General features: G+C 35.4%; 1 protein-coding gene across 5 annotated transcripts in view; it reads left to right on the top strand.

Moving 5' to 3' along the window:
- Positions 1-4,804: 4,804 nt before the first annotated feature.
- Positions 4,805-24,815, top strand: part of LOC120636553 — a 39,015-nt gene continuing 19,004 nt past the window's right edge. For 3 of the 5 annotated variants that reach the window (XM_039908084.1, XM_039908087.1, XM_039908086.1), the window contains exons 1-8: positions 4,805-5,577; positions 9,780-9,884; positions 10,239-10,344; positions 11,818-11,983; positions 12,444-12,562; positions 13,771-14,441; positions 15,669-15,798; positions 17,617-17,786. In XM_039908084.1, coding sequence (XP_039764018.1) covers positions 5,197-5,577; positions 9,780-9,884; positions 10,239-10,344; positions 11,818-11,983; positions 12,444-12,562; positions 13,771-14,441; positions 15,669-15,798; positions 17,617-17,786 — 1,848 coding nt within the window. In that variant the 5' untranslated portion in view covers positions 4,805-5,196. Of the gene's footprint in view, positions 5,578-9,779; positions 9,885-10,238; positions 10,345-11,817; positions 11,984-12,443; positions 12,563-13,770; positions 14,442-15,668; positions 15,799-17,616; positions 17,787-20,831; positions 20,859-24,815 lie in introns of those variants that run through there. The other 2 variants (XM_039908088.1, XM_039908085.1) reach the window with 2 other exon arrangements.

Here is a 24,815-nt window from a genome sequence, read left to right as displayed (position 1 = left end):
AGGAGATCAAGAAAATTTTAAATAAAAAAAAATATATACGTATGGGAGCTTACGTCTATGAGCAATTTACCTACCCGTTCGACCAACTTCAATAAACCATTTCGTTATATTAAAATAACTAGGAACTGCTAGTCTTACAATAAAGAACGAAGCCTGAAACTCGAAACGATGCTCCCAAATGAAGCCTACAAAGCGTACCTACGAGCCTACGATCCTACAAACCTAAGAACGGAGCAAATGGGTAGGGTGCCTACGAATGTATAGAATTCTTCCAATACTAAGAATAGCTTAAACACTTCTAATCTGAGTAAGGGTTAATGTTTTATTTTCCGGTGCGATGATGACGCGATGATGCGATGGGTTATTTTGCATTAAAGGTTTGTAAAGGCCACCATAACTTTAGTACCTTGTCGTGGGATGTATCAGTGTTAAAGTAATCAATTTTCTACCATAACCTAAAGGCTTCTTTGCAAATAAAATGAGAGCCGATAAAGGTTATGTACCTACCTACATATTTAAAATCATAGTTTTATTTCAATGGTTAAATTAAATAAGTTTTCAATAATTTAGAATCGGAGATAACAAACAAGTAGTTACTTTTTCAGTTTGTTTTTTTTAACCCCCGACGAAAAACCACGGGGTGCTATCAGTTTGACGTGTCTGCGTGTGTGCGTGTGTATGTTTGTGTGTGTCCGAGGCATCGTAGCTCCCGTAGGAATGAACTGACTTTGATTTCTTTTTTATGTTTGAAAGGTTGATTAGTCGGGTTTGTTCTTAGCAATATTTGATGAAAACAAGTCCAAGATGACCGCCGCCACTAAATGTACGAATTACATATTTTCTTCACATATCCCTCATTATGGGTATCATATAAAAGGGGTTGACTAGTAGAATAATGTACACTATATTGAAAGTCGGGGTTTTTTATATTTCAGTTGTATAAAAGGAGTTCTGTTGTGCTATTATAAAAAGGACGCAACTGTCTTTTACGCGTAGAATCCCCATGGATGGATTCCACAAAGCCACAGTGAAATGCAGTGGACCTACAGGCTAAACCCCGCGGTGTTCTTGCTCACCGTCTCACGGCGGAGCCACGATAATGCTTTCACAAATATTAATAAGACTTCGCTAATTGATATAAGCCGTAGTGACGTCAAGCACTCAGCTGTTAGAGGCGTCGTGCAACAGCATCACCCTAGGCAACCCAAGGACGGTACTTTAGCAGGTTGACAACGCCGTTTACATCACCCACAAATACAAAAAAGAGGTGGAAAAACAAAAACCCTTTTGATTCGTTGAGTTCATTCATTCCTATCCTCCAGACTAGGACCCGGACCTGGCCCTCTCTCTGTGTAGAAGTCAGACACTTCCATTTGCACCCGGCGTCGCGTCGGTGATTCGACAATTTCAAGACACTTTTTAAGACAAAGTGATCTTTACAGAATTCAACTGGAGAATCTTGTAATAATAAAATGTAGGTACAGCTGTTCAGGATCTCTTTAGTTAAATCATTCAAATTCAAATTCATTTATTTCAAGTACGCCTTCTTTATAAGCACTTTTGAAACGTCAAATATGTATTTAGTGACTACGACCGGTTCGGAAAGCAGATTCTACCGAGAAGAGCCGACAAGAAACTCAGTAGTTGCTCTTTTCCGACATCAACATTTACAATCATATTGCTTGAGCAGCTATTTTTGTTGTTAACATGGTTAACATAAAGAGAGACGTCTGACGTCTCACTAAAATAATTATTAAAATTTTAAATATTGTCTGCCAGACGCTTTTTTTCTACAGATTTAAGATAAGTATTATTTTGCAATTAGTATCTTCATACCTCCGATCAACATAGTACAGGTTTCCAAAATCATCTTGATATAAGAAGTTACCTAGTGATGCTATTTTTAAATAACTACTCCATTTTTAATTTGTATATTTGTTTGCTATTAACGCTGACTTTTTTCTCTATTTGTCAAGTAGAGAATGTTTTTTGCTCCGCAATTTTGTTTTGGTCAAAGGCGTTTTCCTTTTATCTGAATAATAAACATGGTGATAAAAAAGTTACTGATACAACTAATAATACCTATTATTAAAATAAAAATGTGGGTTTGTGAAATGTTAGCATTTTGCAATTATTGAAATTCATCGAGTTCTAGGTCCCGCTCCCAATGTACCTATTCGGCGAAATATTTTTATTTTTATTTTCATTCAATCTTATCACCCATAACACAAGCTACGCTTACTTTGAGACTAGATGGCGATGTGTATATTGTCGTAGTATATTTATTATTTATTTAATTCTAAAAATATAATTATAAATATAAATATAAAGAAATATATTAAATATATTAATTTATGTATACATAGTTACTACAAAACCTTCGTAAAATTTATATTCACTGATACTGACACTGATGTGTTTTACTGATATATATTAGGTAGGTAGATTCGTAGTTTATGATGTTAAAAAAGTACGATACTAGGTTTCTAGTTAGGAATCTAGTTTTTAAACATCATATCGTATATGCCTATCGTTTGTTGTTTTCCAATTATTGTTAAGACTTTCCATAAATTCAGTTACATTGTATCCCAGACGAGTAGTTTGGTTATACGTATGAATAAGAAGACCCCGGCATAGATCTTTGAAACATTTTGTGCGCCGAGATATCCCCATTTAAACCACCGGAGGACGAGCAATGCTTGCGTTGGACTTCTGGCACCTGGTTGATTCAGCCAGTCTTTTGCCGTCCTTTATGGGAACTGGGAGTCTGCTTGGAATTAGGAACTGTCTCAGTAGCGTGACGGAAAAAATTGCCACCACCACGAGAATTATAAGTCTAAAACGTCAACATTCTTCCGTGCCATCATCATGAGACCCTCTCCAAGGAGGTTTGGAGCTCTCCATTTCTTCCGCCTAGCTGCTGATGCGTCCGCTTTTGATACACGATTTCCCAAAGAATCGTCCGGGCCAAACTGTGTTGGGCCGGAATGAACAAGCAGACGCCCAATGATACTGCAACAGGATTAACAACCTTAGAACTGAAAGGTGGCGGTTATTTAACTAACAAAACTATTCCCAAGGCAGTCAGGTAAGGGGCAGGCGATCAGTTGCGGAAAATATGCCAGAGTCAAAATTGAAAGTCTGTCTTCACATTTGAAGAAGTAGGTAGATAATGTGCGATGGCACAATATGGTTCCAAAGCAACTGAAGACTAAGTTAATTAGATACTAACTGGCTTCATAGGCAACGAAGCTTTCAAAAACCTTTATTCTTCCGAATTCGGTTTAATGAATAAATCATAGTTTGTAACTAAATATTATACCTATTATTCATTGAGATGATTTATTTAAATCTTTTTATTTTTATACTAGGAACTGTAATTGATATTGTATCTTAGGCAAGCAATTAACATACACGGACATATTGAGTTCCGATTTAACAATGTCAGAACAATATAGGAAAAATTTACCTAGATATAATAAGTAAATACATTTAACTAAAACTAAAGAGACGAGCTCTTATATTGTAGCGCTAGTATTCTCATTGGAGCACAGTGCACACATAAAGAAAATGAATAAGGCTTCAAATGTCTTTGGCTTATTTTGCCATTTATTGTTTATGAATCAAACTTTTCCCGCCTTTACCAATAAAGGGAACCAATTTTAGAAACACTGGCCTTTACATACTATAGTATAATAAAGGTCAGGAACCGATAAAAAAATATGTATTAAGCATAAGCTAAAAAATAAATTGTATATAATAATCGGTTTGGCTGTACGGTTATATATCTTTGCCTTTTACCTACGTAAAAGAAGAAAGAAAAACAAATCTAGTTTCGCTCAGACAATGTCGATCAATCAATAGATTTTTGTATGAAATTAATAAATCATGTTACTAATCGATTTGCGGAAGTAGAACAAATTAACGTTAAAGTTCATTTAAATGAATAAACAGTATTCTCTGTTTACTCATAGAATTAAAACACTCGCGTGATCACAAATGCTCTATGGTTAGTTGAATCTCTAATTTCGTCAAATGCTACGTGCATTAGTAAAGTGAATAATAGAAAGTAACTTATGACTAGAAGCTTAAAGTTCATAATCGAGCGTGATAACATAAAGTGTAAGTACAACAAACGGGTTCACGAAAGTACTGAAATATTTTTAGAAAATATCTCATATGAAAGTAGATATTAAACCATTGGTTCCTATAAACATACCCTTAAAATAGATTTAAACGAATGACACTACAGCTTACTATTACTTTTGTTGTGCTACTACAGTTGTTGTGTAATACATTGCAGTTATTGCAGTCTCGATTGCAGCCTCAAGACACAAAAGAAGCGCTGTTTATTTAACCCATGGATTCACCGTGCGGCAGCCGGGCCCATCATGTAACAGAGGGAGATAATCTAAGCAGCTCCCTCGACTTACCTTCATTGCTCATGCTGCAATTCCTGTCTGATCAATTTTGTTTAAAACTTCCGAAGGAAAATTATATTATTATCAATTTATTGCATCAATTTAAAATAGAAATTTACAAGTTATTATTTCCTACTACAAAAAACTTCAACTTGTAAAGAAGATCAAGAATGAAATATTGAGTTTTTAAATAATCTTATAAAATCAATCGAGATCGAGTTTTAAGGGATGTATAGTGTCACATCCCTAGAGTCTCGCTACTTACACACATTGAGTCTGTGATAGTTACACACATATAAATAAGGTCTTGTGTCTACGGTTGACGCCTTGACGCTAGTTGACGAAATTTAATTTTTATTGACATAAAAGCTTTAGTTTTTAAAAGTGACGCACTTTTTCGTTAATTAAAATATCAAACTTTGTTAATTTAATGTCTTTCTTCGTGACATTTTTTAGGCAAATTTTTGCGGACCGTACCATTGTATAGTTGCGTCTATTATCATTTTACATGTGCGTGAAAGAAATGTCAGTATTGTCAGTACCGAAGAATATAGTATCTACTTCAGTTAACTAACTACATAGAACTCTAGATGTTTTGACAATGTAGGTAATACAGACGAGATCTAAACGTTTTTTCACATACTGGGGTACTCACTATAAAGTACGCTGGTGGAATAACCCGCTGTAATGTTTCGAACAAGATTCGGTTAGCTAGGTTTTGACAGCCGGCTGGCTTGTCGTCGTAGGTGACTTAACGTTTGGCTTCCTAATAAAAATGAACAGTCGTAGCAGTGTGAATGAAACTAATTTGGTGAATTTCTCGGCGGATCTGTCTACACTAAATCAGTTGGACTCAAAAGACGGCTTGCTGAGTTTTCCCTTTGATCACATCTACGCGTGCCACTCTCAAACCACGGATAGAAGACAGGCTCTGCAGTTGGAGAAGGAGATCGAAATATCGGCGCACTGTGTTACGGAAGACAATCACACTTCCCCTGAATTCAACCGGTTAACAGAACAAATCATAGTTGCTGAGAACCAGAACAAAAAGCTGAAAGATTTGTTAATCTATCATCTAGACCTGATTCAGCAGCAGAATGAGCTGATTACCAAACGGGACAAACTGTTTCTTGCTTTGAAACAGGAAAATGATGCAGTAAGTTTATTGACTAACAAAAGATTTTCAACATTTTGTGCATGTTATGCTTTAATTACACGCAGATATCTAAACAAAGAAGTGGGAGTTTAGCTTAAGACTGTAGGTCTACTAATCATTAAATAAAGTGTAAAAGTATTGTATACATTTTGTATCTATACATACAGTATGTAGTTTTTTATTGATTTAACATGCTTTATGCTATGTGTATGTCCTTAATACACACCTTAAGTTTTTGTCAGTCATAGGTCAGTGTATCCAAAGATATACTCATAATGCATTTACAGCCATACTTATAAAAGTTGTAAAGTGGTTGTACAGTTTCACAATGTCTTGCCAAATTCTAAATAACTGATGATAGAAGGAGATCAATCATTGTAAAACTAACAACCAGCTATACAAAGTCTATTAAAGGCTTGTGTGTATATTTAAATTGGTGGTGTATCTCGCAATACCTCAACAAAAAATTTGTGTAGACATTTTGATGCCCTGGCTCTGTCAAATTGTTTGTTATTGATGTATAATTATTCTAAAGGTAATTATGTTACTACAAAAAAAAAAGTGAACCCTAAAATATGTTTGCGTGTTATTAGAGCTTTTGTTATTTTAATGCTCAAAATCTGTAGTCCATATGGAGTAGTCCATAACATGTTACATTTAGGGCTGCCAAATGTAGAATCATAAATAAGAAAATTAAAATAATACAGACATGAGTAATTGCAAGAAGTGTGTTCAAGTTTTTAAAATAATTTAAGACCTTCTTAGTAATAAAATTCAAATTTATAATTCTGATGAAAGTATACACCAAAATAATAAAAATGAACAACCCATAATTTAAATAGACTCTTTACTCCTTTATGCAAAAACGGCTGAACAGATTTGGATAAAATTTGGCATGCATGTAGCCTTGGACATGAAAAAGAACATAGGCCACCTTTTATCGCGATTCTTTAACTAGTTTTCAAATTGAATATTGTCAACGAGTGAAGCTTTAGACTCTAACTTATTCTGAAGTCCACGCAGTTGTGGCAGAAATTAGTAAATAATGAATCACTGTATAAATCTCATAGATTCTCATTACTTTAAGAAAGTCAAAATAAAAAGCCTCTCACCATTTTTACAAACAGGCAATCTTTGAAGTACCAACACATCAAATAAATTACTTAATAAATTAGTATAAATTAAAAAAAAAAAATATAACAGTTAATATGGTTTTAATTTTTGAGGTAGTGGTAGTTATTAAACTATATATTGTGTTTGTTAGTACCCTGTTATACTGTTTCAGGAACCATTTTGTGGCTTAAATTATTATGACTTCTTATATATGTGAAATGCGATTTCTTTCCTCCAAATTTCCCTTAGTGCCATTTAACTAGCCAATTTATCCACAGATTATGCCATGCAAAATTTTATTCTTTTATTAAAATTGTGGTGGTGTATATAACACAAACATGATGGATTACAAACCAGTTAACACTTGCTGTAATATGATAATGCCTGGGAACGCCCCTAACAAGCCTCTATATAAATCATTTCTAGGAATTCAGCTTTGATGACAATGATTAAACATTATTGATTTCATATAACATGAACATTTATTTATTCAGTTACATGAAAATAATATTGCACAACTAATTGAGCACTAATAGTGTTCATTATTGTTGTGCATTAATTAATATGATACTTATCCATGAAGAAATGCTTTGCGCAATTCATCTGCTAGAATATTAACTTAAATACTTACTTAAATATATTGCACATTCTGCCTAATTGCGAACTTACATACATAAAAATAAATAAATTTTATTATAGCTCAGTGCAGCATACTCCTACATAGTCTTAAACCATCTTCAATTAAATGTAAAGATTTTTTCAATAGTTCTGGCCTTTGCAAAAATACAAACATACAAACAAACTGTGCAGCTTTATCATATTAAGTACAGATAGTAAACATAGCAATGCAGTTTATTTAATATATTGCGATATATAACAAAGGTGTGCATGAATAAAATATAAGTGCTTGCTCTTGGAGTTTCATCACCCAATATTTTAAACCTTTAATCATGTAAGCATTACCAATCGCAAATTACCGTTCTGGTGATCTACTCCTGTTTCATCTTACTTTTTAGACTTTAAATTCCCTGTCACAAATTACTCCAAATAATGTAGGGCCCAGTAGCAGCATCACAAATTAGTTGATAGAGCTGGGTAAGTAATGTTGACCCAAGTTAGTAATTGAATGTTTAGTTTTAAAGAGAATATTTTAGCTCCCATCCAAAATTATAAGAAGTTTACTTTTCGCTCTTGAAAATACTAGTGAAAACTATGAAATGTGGCTATATTTTTTAATTGTTATTGAATATACAATAGAAAAAAGATATAAGTGAACAAAGCAACATGAATTCTATATAATACTAACTCAAACGGAAAATACAATTAATAACATACACTATTTTATTTTTGCATTATGCATTATTAGGTTTCATAAGCATTTATTGATCAGCATTTATTTTAAAGTAGCTGATGCTTTTGGATTAGCCATCATTAAACAAGGTACGCCAAAACTTTAATTTTCCTAGCTGTTCTTGGGGTGAAACCTCGGACAGCTAGTGTAATAAACTACAAATCTCTTAATTAAACTAAGTAGTCTACATGCTATCTTTTTAAAAATATAAAACAATGGACAGGCGTCGGGGTGCGCCACGTGCGCCTGCGCATAAAATTGTCAATTTTGTTTTTTTCGGCTACAGAGTTCATAGAGCTATGACCAAAACTAATACCTTTTTTCTTGAAATGGATGGCGCCAATGAAGACTTCGCAATTTAGTTTAATTTAGAAATATGTGTATGTACAACAAAATAAAGAAAAAATAGCGAGGACAGAACAGGAAAAGCTTTAAAAAAACAACTCAACAATAGACCTTTAATTCGGATACGGCCTTCAGGAATGAAGATGTACAAATGATGAATGAACAAAAAAGAGAGAAGAAAATCGGAATAGTTTTGCTAACTGCCAATATTCTCGCATTTCTCAAACTATTATCATCACCATCAATTCAACCGATTGACGTCCACTGCTGGATTCTTTCAAGAATCATCTGGTCTTTTGTACGGATTTCCACAATCCACTGTCCCAGCCCACTTGTTTCCAGCGGATCCAAGCGACTCGCTTGGTGTCCATCGATTCTTCGTGCTATGTAAAACTGCTAGATTTAATTATTTTTATAATTAGTATCATAATATGTGTTATGTTAATATTTGTGTACCTATTTTGTTTTTCTACGCTTGCGATAGAGATATTGGGAGCAAATATTTAGGTCCTATATTTGCCAATGGAACCTTTAATACTATAAATAAATACTTATTTATTTTAATATATTACCTTTATAACTACTGGTAGGTGCTCATAATGTGTGAGGTGTATAATTTTGTGTTAAAAATTAGCAGGCTACTGTAATTGGCAACAAGTTCCTGTTAGTTTTCCAGGATTTTGTTTTAAATTATGTAATGGTGGAAATTGAGTGTTTTTTTTTGAATTTATGTACTCTGATTTCTGCGAATTGATGTATTATATCAAACAAGATTCGTAACAAAGTATATGCTTATGCAAAAATAAAGGGAATTAATTTGCAACATCATAGGGTATTCTGAGGACATATAACTACAGCTTAAAGCATTATTATTTTAAAATTATTAATGCTCTTGTTTCAGAATTGACATAATTATTTAAAGGACAAGTTTTTTTTAAAACTGCCATTTTAAACTAATGCTGCTTTCAGCAATAATGGTAGTGGTCCCACTGATTGAAAGAGACTGGTGATCTCTTAACTAACTCATTAAATAAATAAAAAAAAAAACCACGACAGTATCCACATAGCCTTCTAGCCCCTAAGTAAGCGTATCTTATGTTACGAGTACTAAGATGACTAATGAATATTTTTATAAATAATATACATAAATACCTATAAAATACAGTTAAACACCCAGACTCTGAAAACATTTCATGTTCACCACACAAACATTTTCCAGTTGTGGAAATCGAACCCACGGCCTTGGACTCAGAAAGCAGGGTCGCTGCACACTGCTCTAATCGGATGTCGATTCAATTAATAAAGTTGATTCCAGTTTGCCGCAAGAATGCTACTTTACAGCGTATGACATTTAATTTAATAAGTTTTACATTTAATTTTTACATATTTGCAGCTCAAGGCAAAGTTGATTCGAAACACCAGAAGGGTTGGTTTTACAACACGGCACACAATCCCTACCTCAACAATCACATCAAGTGGTGAACCAACCACTTCACAGGTAATTTTTAACACTTCAATTTTAAAGTTTTACTAAAAGTCAAGTTTTACAAAAGATGCGCTCAAACGGAAGGACCTATTTGAATGCGGTTTTTATTCTGTTTTGTTCAGTTACTGATAGTGAATTCATTGAGAGAAATTGGAAGAAAATTAGTATACAAATCTCATTAATTCATCCAAGGTGGATATTTCATTTTGTTTCTTGCATTATTTACATACGTCATCAACCGTTTTAACGTCCAGTCCCACTGGTGCACATTTATAATATAACTTAATATAAATATAGATTACATTGAACCGTGCTGCTTTTCTGCTTACTGATACATATTTATAGTTATTGATTTTTTGTTTTCAGATAATATTAAAAAGCTTTAGAGATTTGCTTCCACCAGATGCACTTGAACAAACCAAACCTTTGGCTAAGGAATTATTTGGCATAGCACGAGTTACTCTGGATCCAGGTAAGTTCATTTAATTCTTAAAAGAAATTTTTGCATGTAATAGGACCCACTTATTACATTCATTATTTACACACATTTATTATTTAAAAGTGTAGTGTAGTAGAATATTAAATTTTAAATAAGGCAGCGTTTGGGAAGCTTTGTGACATCTTTTTGGCCATAAAAAAGAAAAAAAAAGATAGAGATACTCCGAGCATTGCTCTCTCCCTGATTTACTCTGAGCCTTCTGTTGCGATGATCTACTTCTTCTGAAGCGATCCCAAAGTCTCTACATAAAATACTCTACTTCAGAGAATACTTAATAAGTATTTAAATATGCTATCCCAAAATTGAAATTAATAGCTAAGAAAACCTTACTGCGAATACCCCTTTCGGTTTTGCGCATTTCACACTTATATAACTTATTTTCATTGGTTGATAGTTTATCGGTATGCTGGAGATTTAGAAAACGCATGCCATATAATTGGTAGTAGTATTTGCGAAGTGAGAAATGTCTCATTCACGCCGTTACATTCTTTTGTTACTGGAACAAGTGAAATGTTATTATTTTTGTACTGTGGATAGACTTATCTTAAGCATTGCTTAAAGACAAAAGTCTATGTACAGAGAGTGTTGAGAGTGATGACTTCTGGCTACTACATGGTAACTAACTATGGACCTAATAAGAAAGCTCAGTGTCACTTAGCGCGAAATGAAGAGAGTTATGTTTAAAACATTTGTACGTGATAAAATCAGAATTGATCCTTATGAATCATTTCTGACTTCACGTAGAAGTCAGAAATGATTCATAAGGATCAAGAAGAGTTACTATAAACAGACACACTTTACGTTTCAAAAGTGCTTATATTAGGCCTACTGTCTATTAATGAATTTTGGATTGCAAACTCCACTTAGGACGGGAAACTAAGTACGGAGGACTGATAGACGTTGGAGTCCCAAGGTGCTAGACTAACAGAAACAGTAACCAGTAAACAGTGCAACACTTTGCAGGACATGTAAGGATCAAGTCCTGAACATGCCACCCTGTGTCAATCAATCAACCTGTTGTGTAGGTGTTGTTAAGCCTCATATGTCTGTAAATAATCCGGAATCCAAACCCTTCGGATCGGAACAGAGTATTGCAGCAATGCTGCTTAGCTGCAGAAATAGTGGTGGATGAGCTCTGTCACAAAAGTTCTACTGGTACTGTGAAGTACTAGCTTTACTTCTTCTAATACTGTAAAGTCTGTAATTATTAACATTGTCAAAATAAAGTGTACATACACTGAAAAACAAACCAAATATTTTATACATAATTCATAACTTGTTCAACTTCAACTTGTTTTTCATTGTATTACATGGAATACCCCCAAGTAACGCCTGCTTCTATCCAAAATAAAGTATTAAGCTTCGAATCTAAATGCAAAGATTCTGTGTGATCTGTTGTTAAGTTACTGTACTGTGTTAAGTTGTATCCATATTTAATTCTTTCAGAAGTCCCAAGCTATCAACCAGGAGAAATAAAAGTACCTCCAGTGCCGGATAAAAAGTTGAACACTGATCATTACAAAATGATTGACAACAAACGTTCACTCGTGAAGAAAGAGGTGAAGACTGAAAATCGTTCAGACGTTCCTTTGTACACTGTGACCTCGAACAGGTACGATTTTTTTATTTATTGATGATGATGATACATTTCCTCATAAACGAGATGCTTTTAGAGAATTCAATACGAATGACGCATTCAATTAAAAGAGACCTTCAATTTTTTTTGAAGGTTGCCTAGCAGATTTCTCTGCTTGGCTATAAGGCTACCTTTTGCATCCTACTACTTGAAATGTAATTTTTTTTTATTTTCTCGAGTGTGGAGTACAAATAACAAATAAATAAAAAATAATAACTTCCTTGGAATCTGCAATTAATTTAAAACCAAAGTCCAGCAAGCTGCAGCAGTGGACGTTAATTGGTTGAGATATTGATGATGATGATTGTAAACAGGACCCTTAGACTGTTTGAATAAAACGACATTTATCTAAGAACAGGTTCTCAATTTCGGTCATTACCAATTATTAGGGGCTCTAATAAAAAAAAATATATATATTTTATTTTGTTTGTTATAGCGGGAATCCTATCATACAAAGGATTCATAAGAACAGACGCAAGACAAATAGTATTGGCAGCCTTAATCGCATGACAAAAACGCCCAAGACCGAAATACCAGCAACATGCACATCTAAAAGTATGTATTTTGTTTTAAAAATGCCTATATTCCTTTGTTTATTATTATTATTGTTAGCTTTAGTTGCGTGACAAAGACGACTAAGATTAAAGTACCAATACGTTTATTGCACACTGAAAAATACAAATAAAGTTAAATATTTAAAAAAAAAAACGTATGTTTACTTATGTACACGCGTTAAAAGTTGTACTTCATTGGCGTAACAAGATTATTATATTTTTGAAAATTGTATCTTTGGCCTTATTGTCGAATAAGGCCAAAGATACAATTTTCAGAAAAGTAAAGTTTGTAGAAAAAACGATACTAACTATAGAAAAAAGGTATTTAGTACATTGAAAGTTTAATTATAACTCATTATCTAAATAAGGTTTATTTTAAATATCACAAAAAAAATATTTTTACATAATTAAACAAATGGGCATAGAAAACATAATTAGATTTGGAATACTAATTATCGGACAAACAAGTTTGACTCAACATTAAAATTTGAGATTTTATTACAATTGAATCAATTAAATCACCGGAATGAGCCCGCAAACTTTGACAATTGAAAGTGTACACCGTCAAACCATAAAGCTAACTTCAGGGTGTCGGTTTTTTGTGACGGTGTGCGCGCGCATCGTAAAAATTTACTCTCAAGATTTTTCCCTAACGCGCCAAAAGAAGTATAACTTCAATAAAAAGCAACCGAAATTCTTCTTTCAAATAAATCAATTATTTTATCTTATATGTTTAATGAGGCCATAGCTATATCTTTTCGCAAATAGGGTTTCAAAACCGTTTTGTAGAATAAGTGTAAGTTTTCATTTAAACATCCACGTTAACATTTTGCCATTTTATATGTTAGACTCAATAAAAAGGTTACTGGGCACTACAAAAATAGGATAGGATGTTTAAAAAAAACGGCTGTTCGTTATTGTGCCGACTTATCATAGTCAACCGGTATATGACCGTAAAATTAAATTGAGAGATTAAAAAATAAAGGTAAAATAAAGGTCCAAAAGCAACCTACAGCTACAGAGCAAACCGATACTAGAAATTAATTTACAAGGAACCCAAAGAAACGGCCAATAAATCGGTTAATAGCTTTTGTTTTTTTTTGGACACACTTGGGTATGGAAAATGTCCTACGTGTTGCTTTGATAGCCGTTATTTAGGTGTTACGAAGTTCACCATATCACCCTGATTTATATAATCCTATGTTCCAGGTAAAATGGTAGAACAAGGCCAAAACTATGATCGTACCTACGGCGTCAAATCCAAAATGATAAACACGTATGCCAATTCGCGGAGTACCACAACCATTCCAAAACGTACCATGCAGTTTACCGGATCACTCTCCGATAGACTGCAGCTCATCGATACAACGCCGACAGGGGAAGACCCGTACCAGTTAGGCGAAGCCGATATGAGAGAACAATCGCCGATTCCGAAACTAATGCTACAGAAGACAAACCATGGACGCATGAAAATTTGCACTGATCCGATGGGCGGAACCCCCTCGCGACGCATTTACGATATGCCCGATACGAAATCAAAGATAAACCGGTTCATGTCAGTTTACGAGCAACCAAAGAAAAAACCGAAAACCATAATTGTCCAAGAGCCGGATTTGGATTTGGTCAAAACGGAGACGGAAATCGCCTGGCCGAACTTGTACAATGATAAACCGTTGAATGAAACTAGTCTGTGCGATTTCTCCTACGGCGAGTCGATGCTACCATCCCTGGATGCTAATGAGTTTCAGGAGTTGTTTACCTCAGATGCTGCATTAAATTTGGATAATTTGAACCAGTTGGATGATCCTCCGGAGAAAATAATCCCTGAAAAGCCGCCAAAGAGACGAACGGTGCGTACTACCAGTCTTTTGGTACCTGAAGTGAGATATTATGATTTTTCTTTATGTTATGCTTTTTTTTTTAATTTTTTCTTATTTTTTTCCAAACTAGACTTCTGGCATTGAATTATTGCTTGTGATATATTCATTTGATTGAATTTGAATATAACGAAATAATTGGATTTTTGGCGTAAGTTACAGACAATGAAGCCTATAAACTAAATACTACTCTTAAACATACCATGAATGCTATGCGTTAACAAATGACTGAAAACCAAACTAATCGATTTTCATAGCCTTCCATTAAATATAAACTCAAATGCGTTATTTCTTTTACAGTGAAATGCTCTTTTTTGTTGTTTGATTTATGTTGACGTATAGCTTGCGAGTTACGACTGCCTTTTTTTGTCTAATAGTTAGGCTAGTTAACTGTGCTACACTACCGATTTCGAGAAAGAGTTTAATTTCCGAATTGCTTCAAAAATTCTAAAAGTAAGATTAAGTTCATCTGTCAAGAAGTTCCCAGTACCAGCTACTAGTTTTTTTAATTGTCGTTTGCCTCAGTTGCTACATGATTGAGCGGCCCACTAACAAACATACTTTCTCATGAGATAGTAGGAGGTGCGACCAGCCAAAATTCCATAAAATACATACGGTATTTAGGTTTCCTCACGATGTTTTCCTTACCGTTTAAGCGAGTTATATTTCTTGTTAAAACAAAAATACACAGAACTCCGAAAAATAAGAGGTACGTGTCGGGGATCGAGCGCGGTTCCCTTGAAAGGAACTGATATATTAAACAGTAGGATCAAAGCTGTTTATAATATTAGTATCGTTTAATTAGTTACATATTACGAAATAATGTTGAAGAATACAAAAGAATATTTCATAAGGAATCACCCTGTAAAAATATTAAATCAAAAGCAACATATTTATTTTTCCATACAAACCAATTGAAAATATTCTAAGTGTTTACGTATGACAACCCTGTTTAAGATAAAAGACCGATAGACGCATAGTACCTACGCTACGCGACGCGTACCTAATTAAGTGACCGGAGTTAGGGCTGTATCTGTTTTCTTTCAGGAAAAACTATGGCAGTGCTTTACACAAGAACTATTAGGTTTTCGGTATCACAGATAAGTCACAGAGACAGAATATAATGTATCTCTAAAGCCTGTGAAGTATTATTTCTGTTTTCATTGACATGTTGTATATTTTTGGTGAAAAGTTATTTATTTGCTTTTAATAATTTCGTGTACTTTTCAGGAAGAGGTCGTTGAGACGAAACGTGGTATGGGCAGCAAACGTGGTAGAAAACGGGCTCTTTCTGCAACTGGCCCAGGGAAGCAGCAAACCCCAAAGGCACCACCGAAACCAAGGGGCGCTAGGGGAAGAGGTATTGATATCTTTTTATCTTTTTCATACTTGTGCGCCGTCTGGTGAAGGGAAATCAGAATCACCACCTCTACTCCTCTCGCGGGTTTCGTACGGGTTATTCCCTGTTCTCTGACCGCACCTCACGCCGTAGAAATAAATTCCACCTTCATCATCTGGATGCCTGGTATTCTTCTACTATTCGAAATACCAGATCATTTCTACCTCGCACTTGCAAATTATGGTACAATCTCCCATCAGAAGTGTTTCCTCAAAAAAACAATCTCGAGTTATTCAAGGGGCGGATAAACAAACCCTTAACAACGCATCGGTGGCTCCTCCGGTGCTGCAGATGTTTATGGGCGGCGGTGATCGCTTAACATCAGGTGACACACTTGCTCGTTAGCCCGCTATTAATATTTAAATTAAAAAAAATAAGTATAACGAAGAACGGACAGCAGCGTACCGGGTTGAAGTTGACACAGTACACACTCATTGCGTTTTTAATTTCAGCAATTAATTAATATAACTTACTTTAACGGTGAAGGAAAACGACGTGAGGTAACTAATTCTCAAGGTCGTGAAGCCCAGTGTGTTCCTGAAGAGGGCCGGTGATGTGAGGATGATGATGATGATACTTAGTACACATCATTCGGTGGCGTGCACTGAGTTTCTTACCAGGGTATGCATACAGCAGGAAAATTGCATAAAATGGAAAAAATCCTCCCCTTATACGGGCTATATTTCAATTTTAGGGTATGCAGTGCTTTTGTGCATGTTGGAGTGCACGCCACTGACATCATTACACATTCCGTAGTATTAGAGCTTTTTGTGGCAGAGCTCGTCATAGGAAGTACCAGCGCCATGCTAATTCCTGCCGCTAATCAGCATTGTTGCAATGCTGTGTTCCGGTCTGAAGGGCGCGGTTGCCGATATTGTCGGGTGGTTATTATTTGTAATTACAGACACATGAGGCAAATTAATGGACAGATAATGGAACGTTGCAGGACATGCTCCTCTGTTTGCAGGGTATGCAGATGATATAAAATGAAGAAAATCTCCAGTATGAGTTATAAATACTTGAGGGTAGGCTTTTTATAACTTACAATGCCTATTTTTAAGTTTTTTATAACTTGTACTGGAGATTTTTTTCATTTTATATCATCTACATACCCTTTGCATACCCTCTGTGCACGCCACTGCAGGTAGGCCATCTGCTTGGTCCGTCAATAATTACTATATAAAAAAATACGTCTACGTTGTGTACCATGTGACGTTAATAGGCGACGATGTACGTGTCGCATCCTCAAAAATTACCATGTACACTTAAGACAGTTGATATAGTTGCGGTATTACCTCGGCAGCTTTCGGTCTTTTGTGTTCGCCACTATCTATAGTTCCCGAATAATGCGGGTTGAAACATCGGTCCTTCCATGTTTTCTTCAAGTTTAGCAAGCGATCGGCTTGCTGTAACGTATGCCGATTGGTTCAAAGACAGATCCTTAATATTTACAAGTTAACTGTAGTTACTTGCTTTCGCATGCGTGTATCACATTGTTATATTTGTAATTTGAACTGAGACTGAAATATCTTACGACTCAATAATAACAGGACATTTATACAAAATTCCATCATCTCAAAAAAGTTAGGTTAGGTTAGGATAGCTTTTATAGCATTTGTGTTTCCTGGCACGTATAACTTGAGTACGTTCGAGGCAGGAGTGAATAGGCATGTTCTAAGACAAGCGAGACCGAATCTAGACCTCATAGTTGTTTTCCATCAGGCATGATTGCGGTCAGGCGCAAACCATTCTTACCAAAAACAATGCTTAATCTTTCAGGTGGTGCTGCGGCCCGTGGCAAAAGATCGCCAGTGCCCGATTTAATGACCAACAAACCATACCCAACTTTGGTTGGCGACCCCGACCTGTCATGGTATGCTGGCCTTGACCCCGAAATGAAACACGATGATGTGGATCCACCCCTATGCACCCAGGCTTCCACTGTTGAGGTGAGCAAAAAGAGATTTTTATTTATGATTATAAATCGCCTGTTAATTTGCATGTTCTGTGCTTTGAAATTTGCGAGCATGTGAAGCAAGCTCTATTAAACAGGGCTTGAAACCGATGTCGTAATAACCGATCTACGTTTGCGACAAAGCAGTTTTATTCCAAACAGAATAATTCGGGAGCGCTATATCCACAATTTCATTAATTTCACCACCCGTCGCGTCTCAACCTTCCTCCCGCATTTTTAAGGGTCCGGTTCATAACAACCGGTCAGTCAAGCCCGTCAACGTTCTATTATACGGCACGTTTAATGTCCCATTGTATTTTGTTCCCCTATTCCGTTCTCAACATATTATAACCGGTCAAAGCCAACTTTTTTACAAATGACACCGCTGTTATTTATTTTGCTATTAAAATTGACCTTAATCGGCGCTAAAACCTAAACGGTATTCAAGCCCTGCTGTGAAAAGATACTCACATGATATTGTATAAAAAAAAACATTTGGAGATAACCTCCTGTTTAGTTCCCTAATAGTAATATGAGTCTGTTTTAAATTAAATCATAAAAGATTATAAGAGATTTTTAAACTGATGAACGATTTTTAAAGTGATATGTTATTACCCTTTGGGGACTGTCCAGAAAAAGCGGGTCAACCTGACTGTTACTCATGGATCCCTGGATAATATTGTTTATCTTACGGTATTCTAAAAAATTATTAGGAAAGATACATATATGTTCAGTTAACAATATCTTTTCTATGTGTATATTCGGCGGGCCCGCTTTTTTGACGAATATCGTCCGTTTGTCTGGTGGTAATAACATATTATTTTTATGGGTAAAATATTATGTGGGTTAAAAATGCAACATAAAACACAGTAATATCACACTATAAACAATCTATCACACAATCTTTTCTTCCTTCCCTCGCAAATAACCGCAATGTCTAGAAATCTTTGGTGGTCAAAAACAATGGATGGGCTAAAAATTCGAAGGCTTGACATTTTTAGCACACTAGATAACACTAAACTTATTGTGTAACATCGTACTATTTGTAGTACATGTTAGTATCAATAACCCGGGCAGATAGGTGTGCTCTCTGAGGAAAAGTGACATATGTTTCACTCAGAGCTGTTACATACAATTTTTAGACAGAAAAATTAAATACACAACAATTTAAACACAACTCTGCAATTAAAACCAGGATCGCCGCTCTCGATTATGCTCACCAACTCAACGAAACAGTAAAAAAACTTATATGGTGTTTATGAAACTTTTGAAAAATATATTACGGGGTACTAAAAATAATATAAGCACTTAAAGCTCATAGCTCAAATTTAGTAGCGATTCAAAGATCTGGCTAATATAATCTCTAATAATACATCATAGGTTGTGACATAATTCACTGTTGCCCTTACATGTATACTGTATAATAAGGTGTCTAGGATCATTTTCCTTTAAAACCATGTGATCGCCTTCGATGATTTTTGGAATTACGTCGGAAACTATCTTTCCAAGCGATGTTCGATGATGATATTCCAAGTAATGTTTATAGGCCACCAGGGAGCATTCATAAATGGTGCCACGATCTTAATGCGGTTTATGTTACTGATAGGTAACATTTTTCTTACAACAGGTTCGTATAAAACTTTTACGACCACACTTATATTTTCACAAAAGCTTTAAATGTTTGAATGTTATTTTTAGCACAGTATAGAGAACAGATACAGTAGTCCGACGCCTTTGATCTCGTGATGAATACCCACAGCGTCTTGACAGAAGAAAACCTAGGGATGTCAAATAAACGATATATAATATCGATTTACAAATCCACTTCAGATTAACATCGGTATTAACACTATTATTGTTACGAGTTGTTTGTCTGTTATTCCAATTCCTTAGTTGAAGTGTAAGTGCACATGAGTGCAATTTTTTCCTCTCATATTTCTGGCACTATGTGAGGTTTTAAAAATTTGTCACGCGAACTTCGCATAAACACCACCAATAAGGAAAGTTTGAGTCTAAAAATGACGGTGTTGTATCCCATAGAGTCATTTTGTAATATGAACATATCTGATTTACTTATTCCTTTCTTGCATTTAGCAGCAAGGGTTATGTAAGAAACAAATAAAACACTATAGAATACGAAAAATAATGGTTTAAGTACAATAAATACTACATATAAATAGAATCATTATAATCTTTAGTAATTAATAGAGAGAAAACACTCGCGTGTGTTCTTTTATGTACGAAAATAAGAAGCTATACTTCCTTGGCGATATTCAATTAGCAAGTTGAATTTTTTTCCATTTAATATGCGTTTAAGGAGAGTCAAATAATAAACGACCTCAAATACCAGTTGAAATTCGAAATAATACTCAATGGAGACCAACTTCATCTGGTGTTACATATGCCAAACTCAAAACAGTTCTAATTTATAAACAGTTTCTGAATTTGCTCTGCTCTGGTCTCCTCGGGCTGTGATTTGTCTATCCTACCTTCAAACAGCCACGCGCGTTGTATATGAATTTGATTAGAAACGGTTTAGGGATACAGGTTTACAAGTACGTTAGTGCCGAACCCCTTTCAAGTTAGTTAGTTACTATCTTAGTCAAGGTGTTATGCTCCAAAAGAAGTATAGCTTCATAAATAATTATTTATAGATAAAAAACCATAGCCATTTCATTTTATTCTTCATGGTAACTAAATTTTTTATTTATTTTGGATGGAGACACGCAATTTGTAACATTAATATTGATATTGGGTTAGTTATAATATTAAATTGTTATAAAATTATAATAATATTTAGTTCTGACGATTAATATACATTTCACTGCCCTAACGCGACATAACAATTCTTAAATATAGAATACAAATTTCTTAGGCTACTTTGGATTGTTTGGTATTACGTCGGACCTCTGTATGACTCCTTCTTTACTCTGTGTTATTAGTTAGTGTTCTATGTCGTGAATAAAGATTTCAATTTCATATTTTTTTGTTTCGTACACTCGGTCATCGTAAAATGATTTTGATATATAATCTGACATAGGTCCAACACGCTGAGGTTTAGTAAGAGAATCCATAACTTTGGATTGATCTTATCTTTCAGTTCATCAATAAATTGCACTAAACAATTAACCCCGGTTGGAGCAGTACTATTGTTAGGAATTGATACTGGCTATTTAATTAGAGGAAGCAATTAGATATTTTCACCCTGTAACATCTACCTTCACGGTCTCACTATATGCCCGGCCGGCGAAGACAAGACACAAGCGGGCTGCTAGAAGGACGACCAGGATATATAGGCCGGCAACCCACCATATAGCGGCCCTGTGATTGGGTACTGGCTACGGTGTCGAAAGTTGTGGAACCGATTTTACCATCTTGGATTACGAAGCTTTGGTCGAGCGAACTTTGCCGTAATTATGCTATTAAACACTACCACACTGTAACATATACTTTTTGTGGCCCCACTTTATGCCAACCCGACGAAGACGAGACGAAAGCGGGCTGCTAGAAAGACACCCAGGATATATAGGGTTCGTGATGAAGCCACTAGCCGGCAACCCACCTTATAGTGGCCCTGTGATTGGTTAATCGCTAGGGTGTGGAAAGGTGTGGCACCGATTTTACCATCTTGGATGACGAAGCTTTTGTCGAGCGAACTTTGCCGTTATTATGCTATTAAACACTTCCACCCTGTAAAATATACTTTTTGCGGCCCTATTGCATGCCAGCCCAGCAAAGACGAGACGAAAGCGGGCTGCTAGAAAGACGCCCAGGGGATAAAGGTGCCATGACGAAGCCACTCGCCACTGGCTAGGGTGTAGAGGACTGTGGCCCCGATTCTACCATCTTGAAAGACTGATCTTTTATTGGGCGGAGTCGCTCGTTATTTCACAATTAAATACTTCCACCATGTAACATATATTTTATGCGGCTTTACTATATGCCCGGCTGGCGTAAGCAAGACAATGGCGCCTAGAAAGACCCTCAGCGACTATAGCGCCAGTGACGTACGACCCGCTGACAGCTCACCTCATAGCAGCCCTGTGATTGTGTACTGGCTAGGGTGAAGTGAGGTGTGGCACCAATTTTATCATCTCGGATAACGAAGCTTTTGGCGGGCGAACTTTGTCGTCACTACCCCATTTAAAACTTCCATCCTGTAACATATATAATTCACGGCCCCACTATAGGCCCTGTCGGCGAAGACAGGACGAAAGCGGGCTGCTAAAAGGACGACCAGGAGATATAGGATCCGTGACAAAGCAACTCGCCAGCAGCTCAGCTTCTAGCGGCACTGATTAACTACTGGCTAGGGTGTAGAGAAGTGCGGCACCGATTTTACCCTCTTGGGAGACGAAGCCATCGGAATTGCTCTTTATCATTAGACACCACCATTAAGTTAAGACTCACGTGACCCGAGCCGGCCCGGCCAGTGTAGGGAAGGAAAACGAGGAGAGTATAATGTAACTATATAATATGGGCTCCATTTGCTTTGGATTTAACGTAAACCATTTGAACCCATGAAGGGCTTTTCTGCTCAATGCGGGTTTGTGGGTTTTTGCAACACCCATTCTCGTGATCCGTCGAAAATGGTAGTCAGTAGACTAAGGAAGCGCTTAAATGAGTGTCCCGCGTATTATCCACTAGACATCCACATTAATATTTAAAATAACAGTAAAAAATCGAAATTTTACTACCGACAATTCTTCTGAGCCATACAATTTTACACAGTCACTGATCTGTTATAGATCATAAACGCTGGAGTTCCACAGGGCTCAGTGTTACCACCCATGTTGTTTATACTGCATAGTTATGCAGTTGCTTATAGCATTCATTGATATGAGGATGATAGTGCTGGTGTCGCACTCTACTAAAGCTGATCTCAACTTTCCCCCGCGCAGCTGGAGGAATAAAGAACCAACCTCGAGTCTGACATCGAGGCATCACACAGTCAAATATCAGAATTGGATAGACAAGACATGCGCGTTTGATGTATAAGACATTGTATTTAATAAGTCTCTCATTCAGTCGGTTTTTAAAAGTATTGGAATTATAGTTTCCAATATATATTGTGTAGTACAGTTCTGCGATCATTCGGATGGAAAAGCTCCATTACCTTCGGAATAGCTTGGTGTTCTCAACAGAGCTAAAAAGTACCCAGCAAATGCATCTTTTATTTAATGCGCAAGTTCTTCGTATTTCTATGGAGTATTGCTTACACACTTATTTAAGTAGATGCTAACTGCTCTCTAAATATTTATAAAAAAAATATCGTTATCATCACTCTCGGACTATTATTGGCAGCTGGACACAAAGCCTCTTAGGACGGACGGATTGCTTAGATATTCCACAATGCTCTTCTGGTTGGAGATACGGATAAAATTTGGACTTCTCATGCGTTTAAACATGTTAATGAAATATAGGGGAGTTTACATATTGCTTAAAAAATACGTAATGATTAGGCACAATAATAATTACGTTTTATGATTCGTGTAGGAAGATATTATATTTTATTTTTTATAAAAAAAATAACTTAAACCATAACTGCACTGCACCTTATCACAATCACTTTATGCTAAACCTAACTTACTTTTTATGTATACGCCGTATTAAGCCTACTACGCTGGATTGAGCTGAAGAGGAACAAGGCCTTTTTGAATAATTCGAATAGTGACTTCGTTTCAAATAATAAATTAAAAAAAAAAAGTTTGCAATAATAATAAATTTCAATAAACATCACAATATAACGTTATAATTTGTACTTCATTTTTTATTTCGTACAGTGACCCAGGTAATTTTAAAATACCTTTTCCTATCTTGTGAGAAATCAACGCGGAGCCGGGTACTTCCAAAAAATCTTGTCATGCCCTTCCAAATTTCAGAATGTAGAAATTAATGTAGCTTACTGCTTTTTTTTAAATTCCAAGTTAACCCTTACTGTAACTTGCTGATAAGTGATGATGCAGTCTAAGATGGTAGCGGGCTTACCTGTTAGAGGTATGGCAGCTATAATAGAACCATACCCTTGCCTTATTAAGTCCTTGTTCCAAAGCTAAAGCTTTAAATTCACAAAGTACTTTATTTACATAAACAACAAGTGTCGAGGTTTTCAATCTCACTTTGATTTATACTATTTAAATTATGTTTATGCAACGTGTAACCGAATTACGAAATAATATTTAAGGATGCATAAATACATTTCATAAGGAATAACCCAGTATAAATATTAAATCAAAAGAAGCATATTTAATTTTCCATACAAACGAATTCAAAACATTATACGTGTTTACTTATGACTACCCTTTACAAAGATAATAGACCATAACGCGCATAGTACCGACGCTACGCGACACGTACATAATAAGGCGTAGGAGTCACATGATTTTAATTTTGCATGTGATGTTAGGGCTGTATCTGATTTCTTTCTGAACTGGAGTAGAGTTTTACTCAAAAACTTTACGGTGTTCGGTTTCACAGATAAGTCTCAGAGGCAGTACATAATGTAGGTACCTCTAAAGCCTGTGAAGTATTATTTCTTCATTCTTCTACACGTTGTATAGAAGTGACGTCATTCGCCGTTCGCCTGTCATGTCGGATACCAATCTCGCTTAGAATATTAATAAAAATACGTGCTTCATAGTACAATAATCAAATCATTAGATAATTACAATATTTTCGCGATTCTCTGTTACTGTTATCATGCCTATTAAGTTGTCAGAACGACGTCATTTTATTACTATGTTATTCTTAACACCTGATTCTAATACGTATATTTAAATCAATTTTGTGTTCTTAATTGACTTAGAAGCCAAGTTATTTATAGAATTGTCAAATTTGAAAATGGCTCCTTTAAAACCCAAGAAAGCTGACAGGGTTATATTATTCTATTAAAAACTTCAAGTAAAGAACCTTACTTTGATATATTATATCTAAGCACTAGATGTCCCGGTAAACTTCATACCTCCGAAGAGATCTATTGAAGGAAATCCGAAAAACAATTTTAAGGTAAAACAAATAAATACTT

The sequence above is a fragment of the Pararge aegeria genome, chromosome Z (assembly GCF_905163445.1).
Source record: "Pararge aegeria chromosome Z, ilParAegt1.1, whole genome shotgun sequence".
Lineage (NCBI taxonomy): Eukaryota > Metazoa > Arthropoda > Insecta > Lepidoptera > Nymphalidae > Pararge > Pararge aegeria.
This window is presented reverse-complemented; position numbering and strand designations above follow the sequence as displayed.